Source organism: Gobio gobio (genome assembly GCF_949357685.1).
Source record: "Gobio gobio genome assembly, chromosome: 6".
Lineage (NCBI taxonomy): Eukaryota > Metazoa > Chordata > Actinopteri > Cypriniformes > Gobionidae > Gobio > Gobio gobio.
This window is the reverse complement of record NC_137102.1, coordinates 59,448,184-59,465,276: the sequence shown is the minus strand read 5'-3', so window position 1 is coordinate 59,465,276 and position 17,093 is coordinate 59,448,184. Positions and strand designations below refer to the sequence as shown.

The window sequence follows — 17,093 nt, the reverse complement described above, 5'->3', positions numbered from 1 at the left end:
AGCGCTTGACCAATCACAACGCACTGCTCCAGCCGACCAATCAGAGCACAGCGTGCTTTTCAGAAGGAGGGGCTTCATAGAGACAGAGCGTTACTGAAAGACTGGGAAGAGAGGAGCCGCAACAATGGAGAATATGAGGAAATAATCAACAGTCAAGCAGGAAAACCTGCTCTAGTAGAGCCTGGAATAAAAAAATCAAGACTTTAAGGACATAACAGGTCCTCTTTAAAATATAATAGGCATTACACAGTCTATACAGCTCAGGATGTAGTATACGTCACTCTCGTATTCCATTCTGAACAGCTATTTTACATTTTAAAATGGAAGTGTTATTTGTTCATATATGGGATGGCTGATGTTTAGCATGTGTGTCAGCAGTGAGTCCACAGGAAGTTGATATTCTCCTGCAGCGCAGTGAAGGTGGCGTGGATTCGGCTCTGACTTATGCCAAATCTATCGCCAAGTACATGAAGGACATCATCAGCTACGTAGACAAGAGAATCACTCTCGGTAATGCCACACTGCTTATTTTATTGACCTGTTTGGTGATTTTTGGAATGCATTTGCTTTTACTTTCAACTAAGTCTTTTTTAATGGCTTCCAGTGATAACTTGAACAGAATATCTTTTAAATGCACCATCCAGTTGAACTTTGAGTCATATTGTGTTGTTCATGACTATTTTTCTCTGTTTTTCCGTCACAGAGAACGAGTTCTCTAAAGGTCTTCAGAGACTCTACCAGTCCTGCAAACAAAACATCATACAGGTACATCAGTATATATTAGGGATGCAACAATACAGTTAGTCCACTGTTCAACCTCGGTTTTTAACCACGGTTTTCGGTTCGGTTCGGTTCTGATGGCTTGTCACATCAGTTTTTGCTATTCTATTCTTAAGCAACAGGAACAGCAAGAGGTGGAGAAAAAAAAGAGTATTTTTTATTGCAATACTCTTTATTTTACTTTAAAGAATTGAACAACCTTACTTAAACTTAAAACTTTACTTTAAAAAAATCCTTGTACACATTCCTAGTGTATTGTATAACATAAAATATATATATAAAGATTTACACTGGCAGCTCAGAGCTGTACAGCAGCATTTAAGTATGACATTGAATGAATAAATGTAAAAATAAAACACTACATAGACTTCACTATAAAATATACACTGATTCTTATTAAAGCTACTGTATTAGTTTTTCAGTCAAGAGCAGTGAGTGATTTTCTCTTTGTCTTTTGTTGTTGTATTAATATTAAAGGGATTGTTCGTTCAAAAATGAAAATTCTGTCATTGAGAAATTAATACAGGTTTGGAACAATTTTAGAGTGAGTAAATAATGACATAATTTTAGAGGTGAACTGTCTCTTTAAGGACAGCTTGTTCACTATAGGCTGCGCTGCTGTCACTTTAAGACCTGTGTGCATCTAATATACAGACACACACCGATTTTACTTTCACTTTAGACATAACCAACTGTGTTTATGTTAACCTTCTGTGTATTTGACAGTATTAGCGCAATAAGACGACTACTTAGTCCAGTAATCGCGTGTTTGACAGGCGTTTAGTGCGCGCGCTCGGAAAAGCGCATGTTAAAACCGCGCATGAGCACGTGAATGAAATGTTTAACCGGCAAGGCTTTAAAACGCATGCAAATAATGAACTTTGGTGATTGTGAATAACTAGTGTTCCGTGAGTAACTCTACCACTAACCTGTGATGTGAATGTATGTTGTGTTGTTCAGTATTGGGATGGAGGAAAATTATAGAATGTGTAGAAAAATAATTAATTAAATGCAAAACCGAAAAAACGCAATTCACAAGCGCGTATTGAACCGTGAATGCCGTACCGAACGGTGCAATATTATATTGAGAATTGTGGCATCCCTAGTAAATATCAAGGACATTTTGATTTTCCATCTCATGACCCCTTTAAAAGTGATCTGTACAACTTTTAACAGTATAAGAACATTGGATATAGCGTACAGGTCATATAGACTATTTTAAGTTGTTAATGGTAATTTTATAGTGTTTCAGTCATTTTTGGAGCTTGTCAGCCATATTTACTGTTGACTTTTGTTTAATTAAAAAATGCAGCATGAATATTCTGAAATAAACCAGTCCTGTGTTCAACAGAAAATTACAAATCAGTGTTTGAATCCCATCATTTTTATTTAAATACAGAATTATCATTATTACGTCATATGCTGTACAGGTTTGTCCATCTTCTCTCTCTCAGGAGCACATGCCGCTGTTGTCTATCTTCTCTCTGGCTCTCGAGCAGGACTCAGAGCAGAGCTGCGGTTTACAGCAGGCCACAAACAACATCTACACACACTCGTTTCTACAGGTACCACACCTGCTCTGACAGCCCACACTACAGCAAGATGACAGTGTGAAAGTGCATGAAACAGAGGAATGTCTGGGTCACATTTCACCCCTAAATCAAAATAAATATAAATGTATATTTTGCTATCCTCACTTATGTAAATGAACTATAGTGTCCTGCACCCACTAGTAAAACATTATACCTGATGTCTGAATCTTAATCTGAATTATGTCTATTAAAAAAGAAAGAAAAGAAATTAAACTTTGAAATTATTCTTTCCCCCCTCTCTCTCGTTCAGCCCATGACACAACGCAGACAGGAACATGAGAAGAAGCGCAGAGACATAAAAGAGCAGTGGCAGAGAGCCAAGAGAAAACTGGTAGAGATTCAGTCCAAACTTAACTAACTAGTTAACACAACTAAACCCCGATTAAACAAAAATATGTATGCTTTTGTGTTCATCAGGCCGATGCTGAGAGTAACCTCCGCAAGGCGCGTCATTTGTACATGGGCCGCTGTGAGGAGTACGAGAGAGCTCGGACAGTAGCCAATAAGGTTGAAGAGGAACAAAGCGGAACAGGAAGTGGCTCAACCACTAAAGCTCTGGACAAGAAGAGACGACTAGAAGAGGAAGCACGCAACAAGGTTAGCCAGCTCAAACAGGAAACATGAGCTAATGTCACACATTTTGTGTGACACTGCTTTTGCGGTCAACATTTTGTTAGATTGATATTAGACTCTCCAACTTTTTATTTTTGTTATAAAATGTGATTGTTTTTTTCTCTGCAATCTTGTAACATTTATGCGAGTAAATAATGTGTTTTTCCACGGAATACAATGAGAAATTTACCAGCAGAATCAAATCAAACACTAGGCTTTTAACTATTTCTGATTATATACACCAATCAGGCATTTTATTATGGTCCCCCTTTTGCTGCCAAAACAGCCCTGACCCATTGAGGCATGGACTCCACTAGACCCCTGAAGGTGTGCTGTGGTGTATCTGGCACCAAGATGTTAGCAGCAGATCCTTTAAGTCCAGTAAGTTGCGAGGTGGGGCCTAGACATGTGCCGGTAAACGGTAATACGATATACCGCAATAATGAACATGCACAATATTATCGTGGGCACTTCAAAATACTGTGAATAATTATTTATTACGAATTATTCAGATTTTTAGAAGGAATTTTAAGAATACTTTACCCATCAACCGTTTAAAATGAAAAACACGTCAAAGAGGAACGTGCACTGATGTAAATAGACCGTGCATGAGCCGAGCACATGGCGGAATGAGGAGACTCGCTGAAGTGCACATTCATTCTTCGACAGCAGAGGGCGCTGACGGAACAGCAGAAATGCAGCCGTTTCCCCAGTAATCACATAACCTAATACATAATACTTAAAGACTTAAGGCTATTAATTTTCAAACTTGTATTTTATATTTTAATCTGGACTAAATTACATGCCCTAGATATTGTTTGAATATGTTCTGACTGTTGTTCAATCACACACTTTACAATAAGGCTCCAGTATTTAACATTAGTTCCTTCATTAACAAACTGACAATGAAAAATACTTCTAAAGCATGTATTAATCTTAGTTAAATGTACATTTCAGCATACCTATTGTTCTTTATAATTCTTTTGCACTTTAATCTGTTTTAAATATTTGTTTACTTTATACATTTTTGTGTATTGCTTTATTGTATTTAAATGTTTGGTTCTTTTGTTATAAGAAAGTGATTTAACCTTTTATAGTATGACAACACTTTTTTTGCAACTTATTTCAATATCGTGATAATACCGTATACCGTGATAAAAGCTGCAGCAATTAATCGCAACATGAAAATTTGATACCGGCACAGGCCTAGTGGCGCCTCCATGGATTGGACTTGTTTGTTCAGCACATCCCACAGATGCTCGATTGGATTGAGATCTGGGGAATTTGGAGGCCGAGTCAACGCCTCAAACTCATTGTTGTGCTCTTCAAACCATTCCTGAAGCATTTGTGCTTTGTGGCGGCGCATTATCTGCTGAAAGAGCCACAGCCAGCAGGGAAAACCGTCTCCAAAGGCTGGACATGGGCTCAACAATGCTTAGGTAGGTGGGACGTGTCAAAGTAACATCCACATGGATGGAGGACCCAAGGTTTCCCAGCAGAACATTGCCCAAAGCATCACTGCCTCCACCAGCTCGCCTTCTTCCCATAATGCACCTGGTGCCATGTGTTCCCCAGGTAAGCCACACACACACACCCGGCCATCCACGTGATCATCAGACCAGGCCGCCTTCTTCCATTGCTCCGTGGTCCAGTTCTGATGCTCACGTGCCACTGTTGGTGCTTTGGGCGGGGTCAGGGGTCAGCATGGGCACTGGTCAGCGGCTGTGCCGCCCCATACACAACAAACTGAGATGCTCTGTGACACCTTTCTATCAGAACCAGCATTAACTTCTTGAGCAGTTTGAGCTCCAGTAGCTCGTCTGTTTGATCCAGCCTTCGCTCCACACGTGCATCAATGAGCCTCGGCCGCCCATGACCCTGTGGCCGGTTCTCCACTGGTCCTTCATGACCCTGTGGCCGGTTCTCCATTGGTCCTTCATGACCCTGTGGCCGGTTCTCCACTGGTCCTTCATGACCCTGTGGCCGGTTCTCCACTGGTCCTTCATGACCCTGTGGCCGGTTCTCCACTGGTCCTTCATGACCCTGTGGCCGGTTCTCCATTGGTCCTTCATGACCCTGTGGCCGGTTCTCCACTGGTCCTCCATGACCCTGTGGCCGGTTCTCCACTGGTCCTTCATGACCCTGTGGCCGGTTCTCCACTGGTCCTTCATGACCCTGTGGCCGGTTCTCCACTGGTCCTTCATGACCCTGTGGCCGGTTCTCCACTGGTCCTCCATGACCCTGTGGCCGGTTCTCCACTGGTCCTCCATGACCCTGTGGCCGGTTCTCCACTGGTCCTCCATGACCCTGTGGCCAGTTCTCCACTGGTCCTTCATGACCCTGTGGCCGGTTCTCCACTGGTCCTTCATGACCCTGTGGCCGGTTCTCCACTGGTCCTCCATGACCCTGTGGCCGGTTCTCCACTGGTCCTCCATGACCCTGTGGCCGGTTCTCCACTGGTCCTTCATGACCCTGTGGCCGGTTCTCCACTGGTCCTCCATGACCCTGTGGCCGGTTCTCCACTGGTCCTTCATGACCCTGTGGCCGGTTCTCCACTGGTCCTCCATGACCCTGTGGCCGGTTCTCCACTGGCTTCCTTCCTTGGAGCACTTTTGATAGAGACTGACCACTGCAGACCGGGAACACCCCACAAGAGCTGCAGTTTTGGAGATGCTCTGACCCGTCACAATTTGGCCCTTGTCAAACTCGCTCAAATCCTTACACTTGCCCATTTTTCCTGCTTCTAACACATCAACTCTGAGGATGAAATGTTCACTTGCTGCCTAATATATCCCACCCACTAACAGGTGATGAAGAGATCATCAGTGTTATTCACTTCACCTGTCAGGTAAAAATGCGGTAATCATTATAGTAATGAGAGTTTGGGATGTTCTTGTCATGAAAATATCACAATGCCAAAAAGCATTTCTTTAAGCAAAATATCATTGCTCACTTGTTTTACTTTTGAATTTTTGGGTCAACATGATTTTGTAATGCTGTTACAAGTCAAGCATTTGTGCCGGATCTACAAAAAACACTCAAGTCGACTAATTCGTTTTCATGATAAGACAAGCCAGCTAGAGGAAGTAAATCAAGTGTTGTGTGTGTTTGTGTCCACAGGCGGAGGAGGCCGAGGCGACGTATCGCACCTGCATCGCTGACGCCACAACTCAGCAGCAGGAGCTGGAGGACATGAAGGTGAACGTGCTCAAACAGATCCAAGAGCTCATCAGACAGACAGACCAGATCCTGTGCGCGGTGAGAGTCATTTACATATTTATTAGTGCTGGGAATAAAAAAAACAACAACAATTAATCACATTTCTTTCTGTAATTAATCGCAAGTTTTTAATATTTTAAGTTTTTAATGTTTTGTTATTGTAATAATTTCAGTTACTCTCCAAATTAATGTAGAAACAATTTAAAGACAATTTATTGTATTGTCATGTTTTTATGAATGAAGGCCAGTATCACTGATGTCTCTATGAAACATTAATGACCTTACATTACAGTATAACTGAAAGCTCCCAATCTCAACATTTATGAGGCTTTAAAAAAACAACTTTTAATTTAAGTGAACTTAAAACAATCTTTACATAACCCCATTATAATAAATGTTATTTTTACCCATGGCCTTCCCTGTTAGACATATACAGAAATGTAATAGTTATCAAACACCTTTCATAACTGCATAAATAATACATTAAATATAGATTAATCTTCCTTAAAGCAACAATTTTCTCTGTTCCCGTTGTTCTGTGATGAACATTAATGACATTATCAGTGCTCCTGTCACTTTAAAGGGTTAGTTCACCCAAAAATGAAAATTCTGTCATTAATTCCTCACCCTCATGTCGTTCGACACCCGTCAGACCTCCGTTCATCTTCAGACACAAATGAAGATATTTTAGTGTAAAGCTGATGCTGAGAAAGGCTTCAGATAGGCCTCCATTGGCATTCAGTACATTTACACTCACAAGACCCATAAAAGGCACTAAAAACGTCGTTACAAAGTCCATCTCACCACAGTGACTCTACAATAATCTTACGATGCGACGACAATAGTTTTTGTGCGCAAAAACTAATCAAAATAACACCTTTATCCAACTTGTTCTTGTCTTCCGTGTGTGTCTCCACGACGCATGCGCGAGAATATGACGTAGATCCGGCGTTCGGACACATGACCCAGAAGAGATTTGTTTACAAGCAGAGGAAGACGCGCGTGTCTAAGCTGTTGAATTCTACATTGATCGTGCTTTAGGTCTCGGCGTAGTGCTCAAAATGGGGTTAAGTGTGCATTTCATGGATTCCCGAACGCCGGCGCTACGTCATATTCTCGCGCATGCGTCGTGGAGGCACACACGGAAGACAAGAAGAGGTTGGATAAAGGTGTTATTTTTATTTATTTTTGCGCACAAAAACTATTGTCGTCGCATCGTAAGATTATTGTAGAGTCACTGTGGTGAGATGGACTTTGTAACGGCGTTTTTAGTGCCTTTTATGGGTCTTGTGAGTGTAAATGTACTGAATGCCAATGGAGGCCTATCTGAAGCCTTTCTCAGCATCAGCTTTACACTAAAATATCTTCATTTGTGTCTGAAGATGAACGGAGGTCTGACGGGTGTCCAACGACATGAGGGTGAGGAATTAATGACATAATTTTCATTTTTGGGTGAACTAACCCTTTAAGAACGGCCGTATCTCACGCGCATCTCATTTCCTCACAACTCTTTGAGTTTATTTAAGACGTTATTTAACTCATTTAAGACTCCTAATATGAGAATACTCAAAATTCTCTGTGTTGTTATTGTTTGTTCAAGAGCAAAAGAGAACTCGATGTGATCAGGAGACTGACGCGAGACACACAGACAGGACATTGACATACACACACACAGACAGGACACCGACACACACACACACACACACACACACACACACACACACACACACACACACACACACACACACACACACACACACACACACACACACACACACACACACACACAGACAGGACATTGACACACACTCACACACACACAGGACATTGACACACACTCACACACACACACACACACACACACACACACACACACACACACACACACACACACACACACAGACAGGACATTGACACACACTCACACACACACACACACACACACACACACACACACACACACACACACACACACAGACAGGACACTGACACACACACACACAGACAGGACATTGACACACACACACACACACACACACACACACACACACACACACACACACACACACACAGACAGGACATTGACACACACTCACACACACACACACACACACACACACACACACACACAGGACACTGACACACACACAGACAGGACACTGACACACACACACACACACACACACAGACAGGACATTGACACACACACACACACACACACACACACACAGGACACTGACACACACACACACAGACAGAACATTGACACACACACACACACACACACACACAGACAGGACATTGACACACACTCACACACACACACACACACACACACACAGGACACTGACACACACACACACACACACAGACAGAACATTGACACACACACACAGACAGGACATTGACACACACACACACACACACACACACACAGACAGGACATTGACACACACACACACACACACACACAGACAGGACATTGACATACAGCGCGTTCTCTTGTGTCTTGTCGCGCTTGGAAGCATTTACAAGAATAGGAGCGTGATCATGTAACGCTAGGCAAAAATGGATATAGAAATGGACGCTGCGTTAAATATTTTTAATGTCTTAAGCTGAAAAAATTAATCGCCCGCGTTAACGCGTTAATTTGCCCAGCCCTAATATTTATATACACAGAATTTAGTTCAGGGTCCAATTCTCACTGTTAACTAGTTGGTTATTAGCATACATATTACTAGGATATTAGCTGTTTATTAGCACTTATATAGTCTCTTGTAGCCAGACCTTCAGACTGACGGCAAAAAGTCTGGACTCTATCGCAGCTTTCATTGGTCAAGGACCGCCCAAGAGGACGTTTGACTGACATGTAACGCAACCAATCACAGTTCATTTGGTTCTGCGTCATGTTTAGGGACGTGATGATGTAAAGTCAATGTCCCTGCAATAACAGACCGGCGTGCATCTATAAATTATACATTCAAGAACGTTGTGCAAGTTTACTGCAACAATAGGCCTTTATCACAGAGGAATTGAATACAGGAAGTGAGCGTCGAAGTAGTGCATCGAATCTTCCGGTTATGCGTGTTTTCAATGTGCTGTGAACAACTAGCTGAACAAGCATCACTTAAAATAAGCATCTGGAGGATGAGTTAAAAATCCAGACATTTATAGAGACTGATAATGATAAACTGATCATTAGTGTGTACAGGATTTTCCCAACTCTGCTGAACGTGTAGTTTTTAAATCCAACATAAGCCGAGGTTCGTAAACATTCATGATAATATCAGTCTAAATAGTGACCGCGATGAAGTGTGTGTGTGTGTGAGACCTGACGAATAAGATTTGAATGAACATATTTATTTATTTGTATTAAATATTTGAGTCATTTTTCATTGACAATCATTTCACTGTATATGTAATTCACACATTTATGCCAAAATTACGTATTACTGTTTAAGATTCATTAAATGTTTAACATCGTTACATTTCTTTAAGGCAGTTACCGCGCATTCATTCATCTATTTAATACTGCTGTCATGAAAATTAACCATGGTTTTATTACAAATAAAATTGTATTGGTATTTATACCATGGTATTTGTAGGAAAACGTATACAAATGGTAGTCAATCCATGAAAAACTACTACATACTTACTATAATAAAACCATGGTTAACTTTCGTAAGGGTGTTTATCAGTCAAATTCATTTAAAAATGTAAATTCAACAGGTATGAAATATGTTTAGTAAGAAAAAATCTGTTTATGAGAAGACAAGCACTGGACTGCTGCAGGTTAGAAATGTATTTATTATTTGGATGGGAACATTTCAGCAGGCTGACAATATGAGACGTAAACATCCTCAGTTTGGACATGCATAGGCCTAACGTTACAACAGACAATGCATATTATTTAAAAAAAAGGACCTTCTTCCTGCCCTATCAGCCTCACCCATGGTTTCCTCTATTCTTTTAGTGTCAGGAAACGGTAAAATATGAGGTAAGGATGTCATTATTTAGTATTAGAGCACCGGATCGCTGCAGCAACAGATTCAGACACTAGTTTTCATTGCGTCGCGATAGGACCGGAAATAGTGGTGTCCTGGTTCACTCACCGGAAATAGGAAGTGTGATAAAGGCCTATGGAGCCGCAAACTTCACATACTTTTAAAAATCCAGTGTTTAGTTGATCCTGGTAAGCTCTTGTTGTCACAGTTGTAAACAAGACGCCGTTCTTCTTCCAAGAGGGAGTTTGGCGTCCCAGCATTTGTTTCTAAGTGGACCATTAAAGAACGCGACACACTCGTCTCTCAGACATCCTGTAGAATTCAACCAATCAAATGACGACTTTGAGACTCCTGAAGTGTTTCCGGATAAGTGTGCCATATGCATCAGACGTTCAGCCAGCGGTCTGTGGCACTTATAAAGCACATATTAATGTGATCTTATCTGCATGATCATATTCTACATCCCTTAATCTACCCAATACCTAAACTAACTACTACCTTACTAACTATTAATAAGCAGTACTTGGGAGTTTATTCAGGCAAAAGTCATAGTTAATAGTGTAGGAACCTTTTGTCCTTTTGTCTCTCATCGAAGCAGAGACCAGTTTATAAACATACAGGTGGGAGGGATACATTTGGTTGAGATCTAAACAAAGCATGCAAATGCAGTGCAGGAATCAGCCTGTTCCCGGTATTTCCCCAGCCCTGATAGAATCAGCATAACAGTGACATTCAAATACATTGGTGCATATCCAAACAGTCTGACAGTATCGCCCATACCTTCACATTATCATCATGCCAAATGGTGCATACAGACAAAAGGTTAATGTCTCAAGACACCTGGGCTGGCTGACTTGATCTCCTTATAATGTCATCATCTTTACCTCAAACATACATAACATTTTCAGTTTATATACTATTACATTGGAACCTAGATATAACCATTTATAAATGTGTGATCCCACAATATAATAGATCCCAAATAGTTAATAGTCATATTTATCAATTTGTATAAAAAATAGGATTTTGATATTATTTTCAGAAAAATTAAAGACAAGCAACAAAAACCCTCCATTCTCATTGTTTTAATATGAAAAAAGTGGCATAAGTGAAATTGTTCCCAAAAATAGTATACCAGTGCTATCTCAGACTTAAGCCCAGAGAATACTTCAGCCACCTGTGTTCTACAAGTCCGTGTATTATCTGTTATCCACAACTTATTGCACAATATATGGACATGCCCATTGTGTTTAGTAATAATAATAATAATACATTTATTTTATATAGTGCCTTTAAAAGTGGCTTTCTCAAAGCGTACATAAAGAACACACAGCTTACAGAGAAAACAACACACTTTAAATACCACAAATAAAATGAATATTCAAATAAAAGCAATCCTAAAATAGAATTACATGCATGTTTGTTAACATAAAAAATGAATTTTTGTTTTGGTTCTTGTTCTAAACTGTTTATGCAATGGCAGATCCGCTACTTTTCTTCTTCTCTCCGTCCGAGCAAATGTCCTGTAAATGACCCGACTAGGGTTGGGTACTGAAACCCGGTGCATATAACCGGTATGTACCGGACCGAATCAGAACGCAGATTTCGGTTCCTCATTTCGGTGCCACTTAAAATCAAACGTGCTTTCGCGCTTTGGATGGCGCCGAGCCAGAGACAGACACGCTCAGCGCTCGTCACATATCACAACTATTCAGTGTTTTCAACCACATCATGTTTATTTCAGGTTTCAGACATTTAAATGCTCATAAGTACTAGCAAAAACACACACTGATGTCTATGGAAGCAGCAATAACAATCCTTTCAGACAGTTATAACTTGACTACGTGTTTTATTCATATCAGATACTAGTGGTGTCAACAATAATCGATTCAGCAATGCATCGCAATGCGGGGCATGCACGATTCAGCATCGATGCGGCTAAGTACCATAATCGATTATGTCATTGTTTATTTTCTGGCCTTGAGTTGGACAATAAAGTTGTGAAGTTTCAATTACTTCCGGGGTCATAACAACAACAACAATCAAGATGGCTGAGGCGGAGGGAGATTACTGATTAATTAAAACACTTACCGGTATGTTCACTGCAGGAAAAAGTTGGCTGTTATTATTGCTCTATTTAATTTAAAATGGTTCTAAAGCAGAGAAGAGAAACATTTCGCATTCAAAGCACTGAAAGCAGTGATTTATGTTTTCTTTTTCAGGTTTGAAAATGTCATATCCAATACCCTGTATCATTCAATTTTATTTTATTTAATGACATTTATGTCAAAGATACAGGAGAGTGATAATACACACATAGCAGCCAATAAAATCTGTTGTTCAATATCTGACTGCTTGTATTGCCTCATGACTGATTAAAAATGTGCCTTGTTGTGTGCAGTAGAATTTTGATGCATCGCAATGCATCGTAGAATCGAATTGAATCGAATCGTTACCTGGTGAATCGTAATCGAATCGAATTGTGAGGGCAGTGCCAATGCACACCCCTATCAGATACACATTATATAGTAACTATATAGTTTACTCTATTCTTCTCCCAGTTCAGCGGTCACTTACTTTCATGTATTTCTTGAGACGTGAATGAATTTACGTTATGTAAATCCGACAGATTCGATCTCTGAGGCGCTTACTAACATGGCGCCGCCCATCGCGCAGTATAGATCAACGAACACACATTCACTCACACATATTTGAAAATCAGAATATCAGATAGTTCATGACATTGTTAGCAAATTGTGAATATTTTGATTAAAAAAGAAAACAACGAAATAAACCGATACAGCGGAGCTGTCATACAGCACTATCGCGGCAGCTGTGTGTCCTGTGAGAAGCATATAAAAAGCCATTCTTTAACTTCATCCACCTCGTTTTGTAGCTCTTTCTTTTTAAAGTATCGGTTCAGGCACCGTTTAGGCACCTGTACCGTTTTAAAAGTATCGGTTTTCGGTAAAAGTAACACAAACAATACCCAACCCTAGACCCGATCAGTGCTGCCCTTTGACGTCTGGTAGAGTAGAAAAAGCATGTGTCGACTATGTTCAACCGAGCTTGGGTATACTTTGAAAGACAGAAACACAGAAAATGAAGCATTCCCTGCCTTTAAAGGGGTCACAAGGTTTACAAGGGGTTGTGAGTAATTTTAGCCTAAAATGCATGCATAGATGTATACTATGAGAATCTAACAGAAAAGTAGGACTCCATCTGCTTACAATATGTATGATATTTTAAATATACTGTATTTGGGACACACAAATCCTAATTCTGCTTACTTTTTATGCTGCGTTCACACCAAACGCGAATAGAGCGTCAAAATCACGTCTACCGCCTCTAGTTGGACGCTTGAACATTTTGAATCCATCCACAATGAATTGGACGCGCATATAAATTGAGCGTTTGAAGCAAAATAGATGCGCGTTCAAGGCGCTCCAGGAGAAATATGTCATAAAACACCACTCTGCCTCTTTTCATTTTCATTACAAATATATATTAAACATTAACAGCCACACACATGTGGTCCAGGCAACTCCTACATTATCTTCACTGCATGTATATTTAAATATCCTTAAAAATAAAGTTATGGAACTTCTCTTTGCCCACAGTCAAAACGATTTGGCAGACAACAAATTATAGATTCACGAGAGCAAAGATCGCCCCTGAGATCCACACAAGACGAGCCACTACAGGCCATCAGAGCAGCGGCAGAAGGACTGGCCGAGGAAAGGCTGCTCTCGCCGGGGTTAATGAGCGCCGCTGATCCACTGGAGCTCACAACTTTTCACAAAAACACAAGATTATTTTAAAAAAAATTAGGCGCTCTCTTTATAAATAAACCACAGATTTGAGCTTTAAACAACTACATTCTCTCCTGAAAAAGTCTTAAAACCTAATTTTGTGACACAATAGTAGTAATTATGCGGGTTTCTCATCACGTCACTTTATCACGTGACAGCAGCGAGCAGGCTCCTGATAGGTTAACGCGGCGCGAATTGATGCCAAAGTTCAAATTTTTCAACTCGGCGTCAGACGCGAATTCGCTTCAAACGCATGAATTCACAAAAAGCACCATTCGCGCATATCGCTCAATTCGCGTCAAATTCGCATAATTCGCGCAAACTGGACACGCGAATGAGGCGGAAACGCGTCTATCGCGCCGCAGGACCTCCAGACGCACGTCAACGCGCCTTTCCATTGACTTAACGTTGAAATCACTCGCTCCTGAAGCTCTATTCACGTTTGGTGTGAACGCAGCATTAGACATCTTGTATGTGAAAAGGGATGATGGATGGATGATGTGTGCTCATGGTTTGATTCAGAATGATTTAGTGTTTTTACACTCAGGTTGTGTGTTTAATCCTCTTCCTCTCTGTCCAGTGCACCATCTCGTACTATCAGACGATGCATGTTCAGACCGCAGCGCTGCCTGTGCATTTCCAGACGCTCTGTGAGAGCTGTAAGCTGTATGATCTGGGTCAGCAGTACGCTTCCTACGTCAAAAACCTGCAGCTCCGCACAGGCCTGCCCGTACAGTACCAGTTTGAGCCATACTCTGCGTCCAGCCACCAGTAAGAACACTTCCTGTTAGGACACATCACTGACTGCATTCAGAATTGAATAGAGACAGAGCGACACGTGTCATAATCTGAAGGCCACGCCCACCTGTGGGGAAAACAATCGAACGCTCTCCATTGACTTTGCATTGCGTGAAGCTGCATCCTTGTCATTTCGGACTGATAACAAAAAACAGAACAATGTCTAAAAGCTGATATGTGACAAAGTGTACAGCAAACAAGCTAAACAAAACCCACAACCAAAAACCCAGAATTTTGTATAAGCTGTTGACCCAAAAAACGAGCGTTTAAGGACAAAAAAGTGGATACAGGCCATTGAGACAGAGCGCGACACGTTATATTACACTGAGAACTACGCCCACTAGAGGGGAACGTAATCAGTGACAGGAAATATAATATATAAAACTGACATTTGGATATTTGACTTAACAGTGACAACATATTTACTGCACACATAGACATACTGAGTGTCAGGATCCCAAAATGTACCCATTGTTCCTGCTGAAGCGTCACATTTTACTGCCTTTATCCACTTTTGTCTCCTTAAACTCTCGTTTTTTTGGGTCGACAGCTTATAAAAACGTATTTCTGTGATTTTTAGCTTGTTTGCTGTACACTTTGTCACATATCAGCTTTTAGACATTGTTCTGTTTTTTGTTATAAGTCCAAAATGACAAGGATGCAGCCTCACGCAATGCAAAGTCAATGGAGAGCGTTGGATTGTTTTCCCCCCCGGTGTGGGCGTGGCCTAAATACGCTCTGTCTCTATGCTAGCGTACTGTAATCATGTTTCAGACAGTTGTCACATGACCTCACTGCATTGTATTTTTAATTTACAGTTGATGTTTGTGCTGCATGATTAATCAAAATAAAACCGAAATTGTGATATGGTTTTATACGATTATCAAATCACAAAGGTTGCGATTAAATTTACATAATTGCAATTTACACGTTATTTATTTATTTTTTTTAAATGCACAATTTATATATTTTACTTATTCTTATTTTGTTTCATATTTTTATTTAGTAATAATGATCATAATTATAATTATCGGTAAAACTTTACAATAAGGTCTCAATGCATTAACTAACATGAACAAAACAGCATTTATTAACCTTTATTAATGTTAGTTTATAAAAAATGTTAATATTAATTCACAGTGCATTAACTAATGTTAACATGCAACTTTTGATCTTGAAATGTATTAAAATGAGATTAACATTAATTAAAGGTGCACTATGTAACATTTTTTCAGTAAAATATCCAAAAGCCACTAGGCCAGTTATAAACACGATTTCAGTCAATTTTTATTAGAAATATTGTAATACTATTTTTCGTAATACCCTAGTTAATATTATTTCTAGTTGCTTGAAATGTTGCAAAACATTCTGTATATAATTTAAAATGTGTTGCAATAAGGACATTTTATTTAATTTTTTTATCCCAATCAGGCACATTCGAACCCGGAACAACAGCTCTGAAGCTCCGCCCACCCCAGAGGAGGCGGGATTTGGAGAAGGGGCTGTGGTTAAACAAAGACGAGGTCAAGGTCAGTTTTACATACAATAAATGAACCGAAATCAGCTTTTAGGGGCGGCACACACAACATATCTTCTTACCTTATAAATTAGGTAATTAGATGGTATCACCCCTTCAGGCTGTTTTTATCATCGCAGTCACAATAATTAGGGTATTTGATTATGATTTAATGATCATATTAAATATATTATTTCATCATTGCAGGTAGAGACCATCATCAAGCTCATAAGTCCTGGCCATCCACACTGAGTGACACTGACAGTGTTGGTCCAGGAAGTGGACTGGGCTCCCCGACCTCCAGCACAGGTAGGAAACCAAACCAGATCAGTCCGGTTTATTGTTTTATTGACCTTTCAGCATTATTACAGATTCTTAAAGACAATTGCCATTAAAAATGCTGAATTATTTTGCTCTTACAGCGAAACATCAGTATTAAATACACCAACAACTTAAAGGCCCCCTGAAACCAAAATTGAAGTTTTTAAGCGTTTAGTATGACTATGTTAGGAATAAGCTGGTATACATGCGATAGGAAACAATTCAGACATGTGATGCTTTCAGTTGAGGCGAATTAAGTCTGGTTTCACCAGGGGCGTAAATTTCATCTAACAGTTGGGGGGGACAATAGAGCAATTTTTGAAGGGGACACAAATAATATAGCCAAAATCGTACTTGCAAGGATATGTGTACCACAAAAAAAAAATGTTTCTAAACCTAAAACATATTTTTTGTCCCATTTGCGTTTGTATTGTTTTAC

At 40.2% G+C, this 17,093-nt stretch overlaps 1 protein-coding gene across 2 annotated transcripts in view; it reads left to right on the top strand.

The window, feature by feature from the left end:
• arhgap45a (Rho GTPase activating protein 45a) overlaps positions 1–17,093 on the top strand; it is a 65,624-nt gene that overhangs the window by 32,152 nt on the left and 16,379 nt on the right. For both annotated transcript variants that reach the window (XM_079819681.1, XM_079819682.1), the window contains exons 7-15: positions 379–510; positions 704–765; positions 2,235–2,345; positions 2,623–2,703; positions 2,790–2,969; positions 6,105–6,242; positions 14,600–14,790; positions 16,249–16,346; positions 16,541–16,642. In XM_079819681.1, the coding sequence (XP_079675807.1) occupies positions 379–510; positions 704–765; positions 2,235–2,345; positions 2,623–2,703; positions 2,790–2,969; positions 6,105–6,242; positions 14,600–14,790; positions 16,249–16,346; positions 16,541–16,642 (1,095 nt within the window). The remainder of the gene's footprint in view (positions 1–378; positions 511–703; positions 766–2,234; positions 2,346–2,622; positions 2,704–2,789; positions 2,970–6,104; positions 6,243–14,599; positions 14,791–16,248; positions 16,347–16,540; positions 16,643–17,093) is intronic.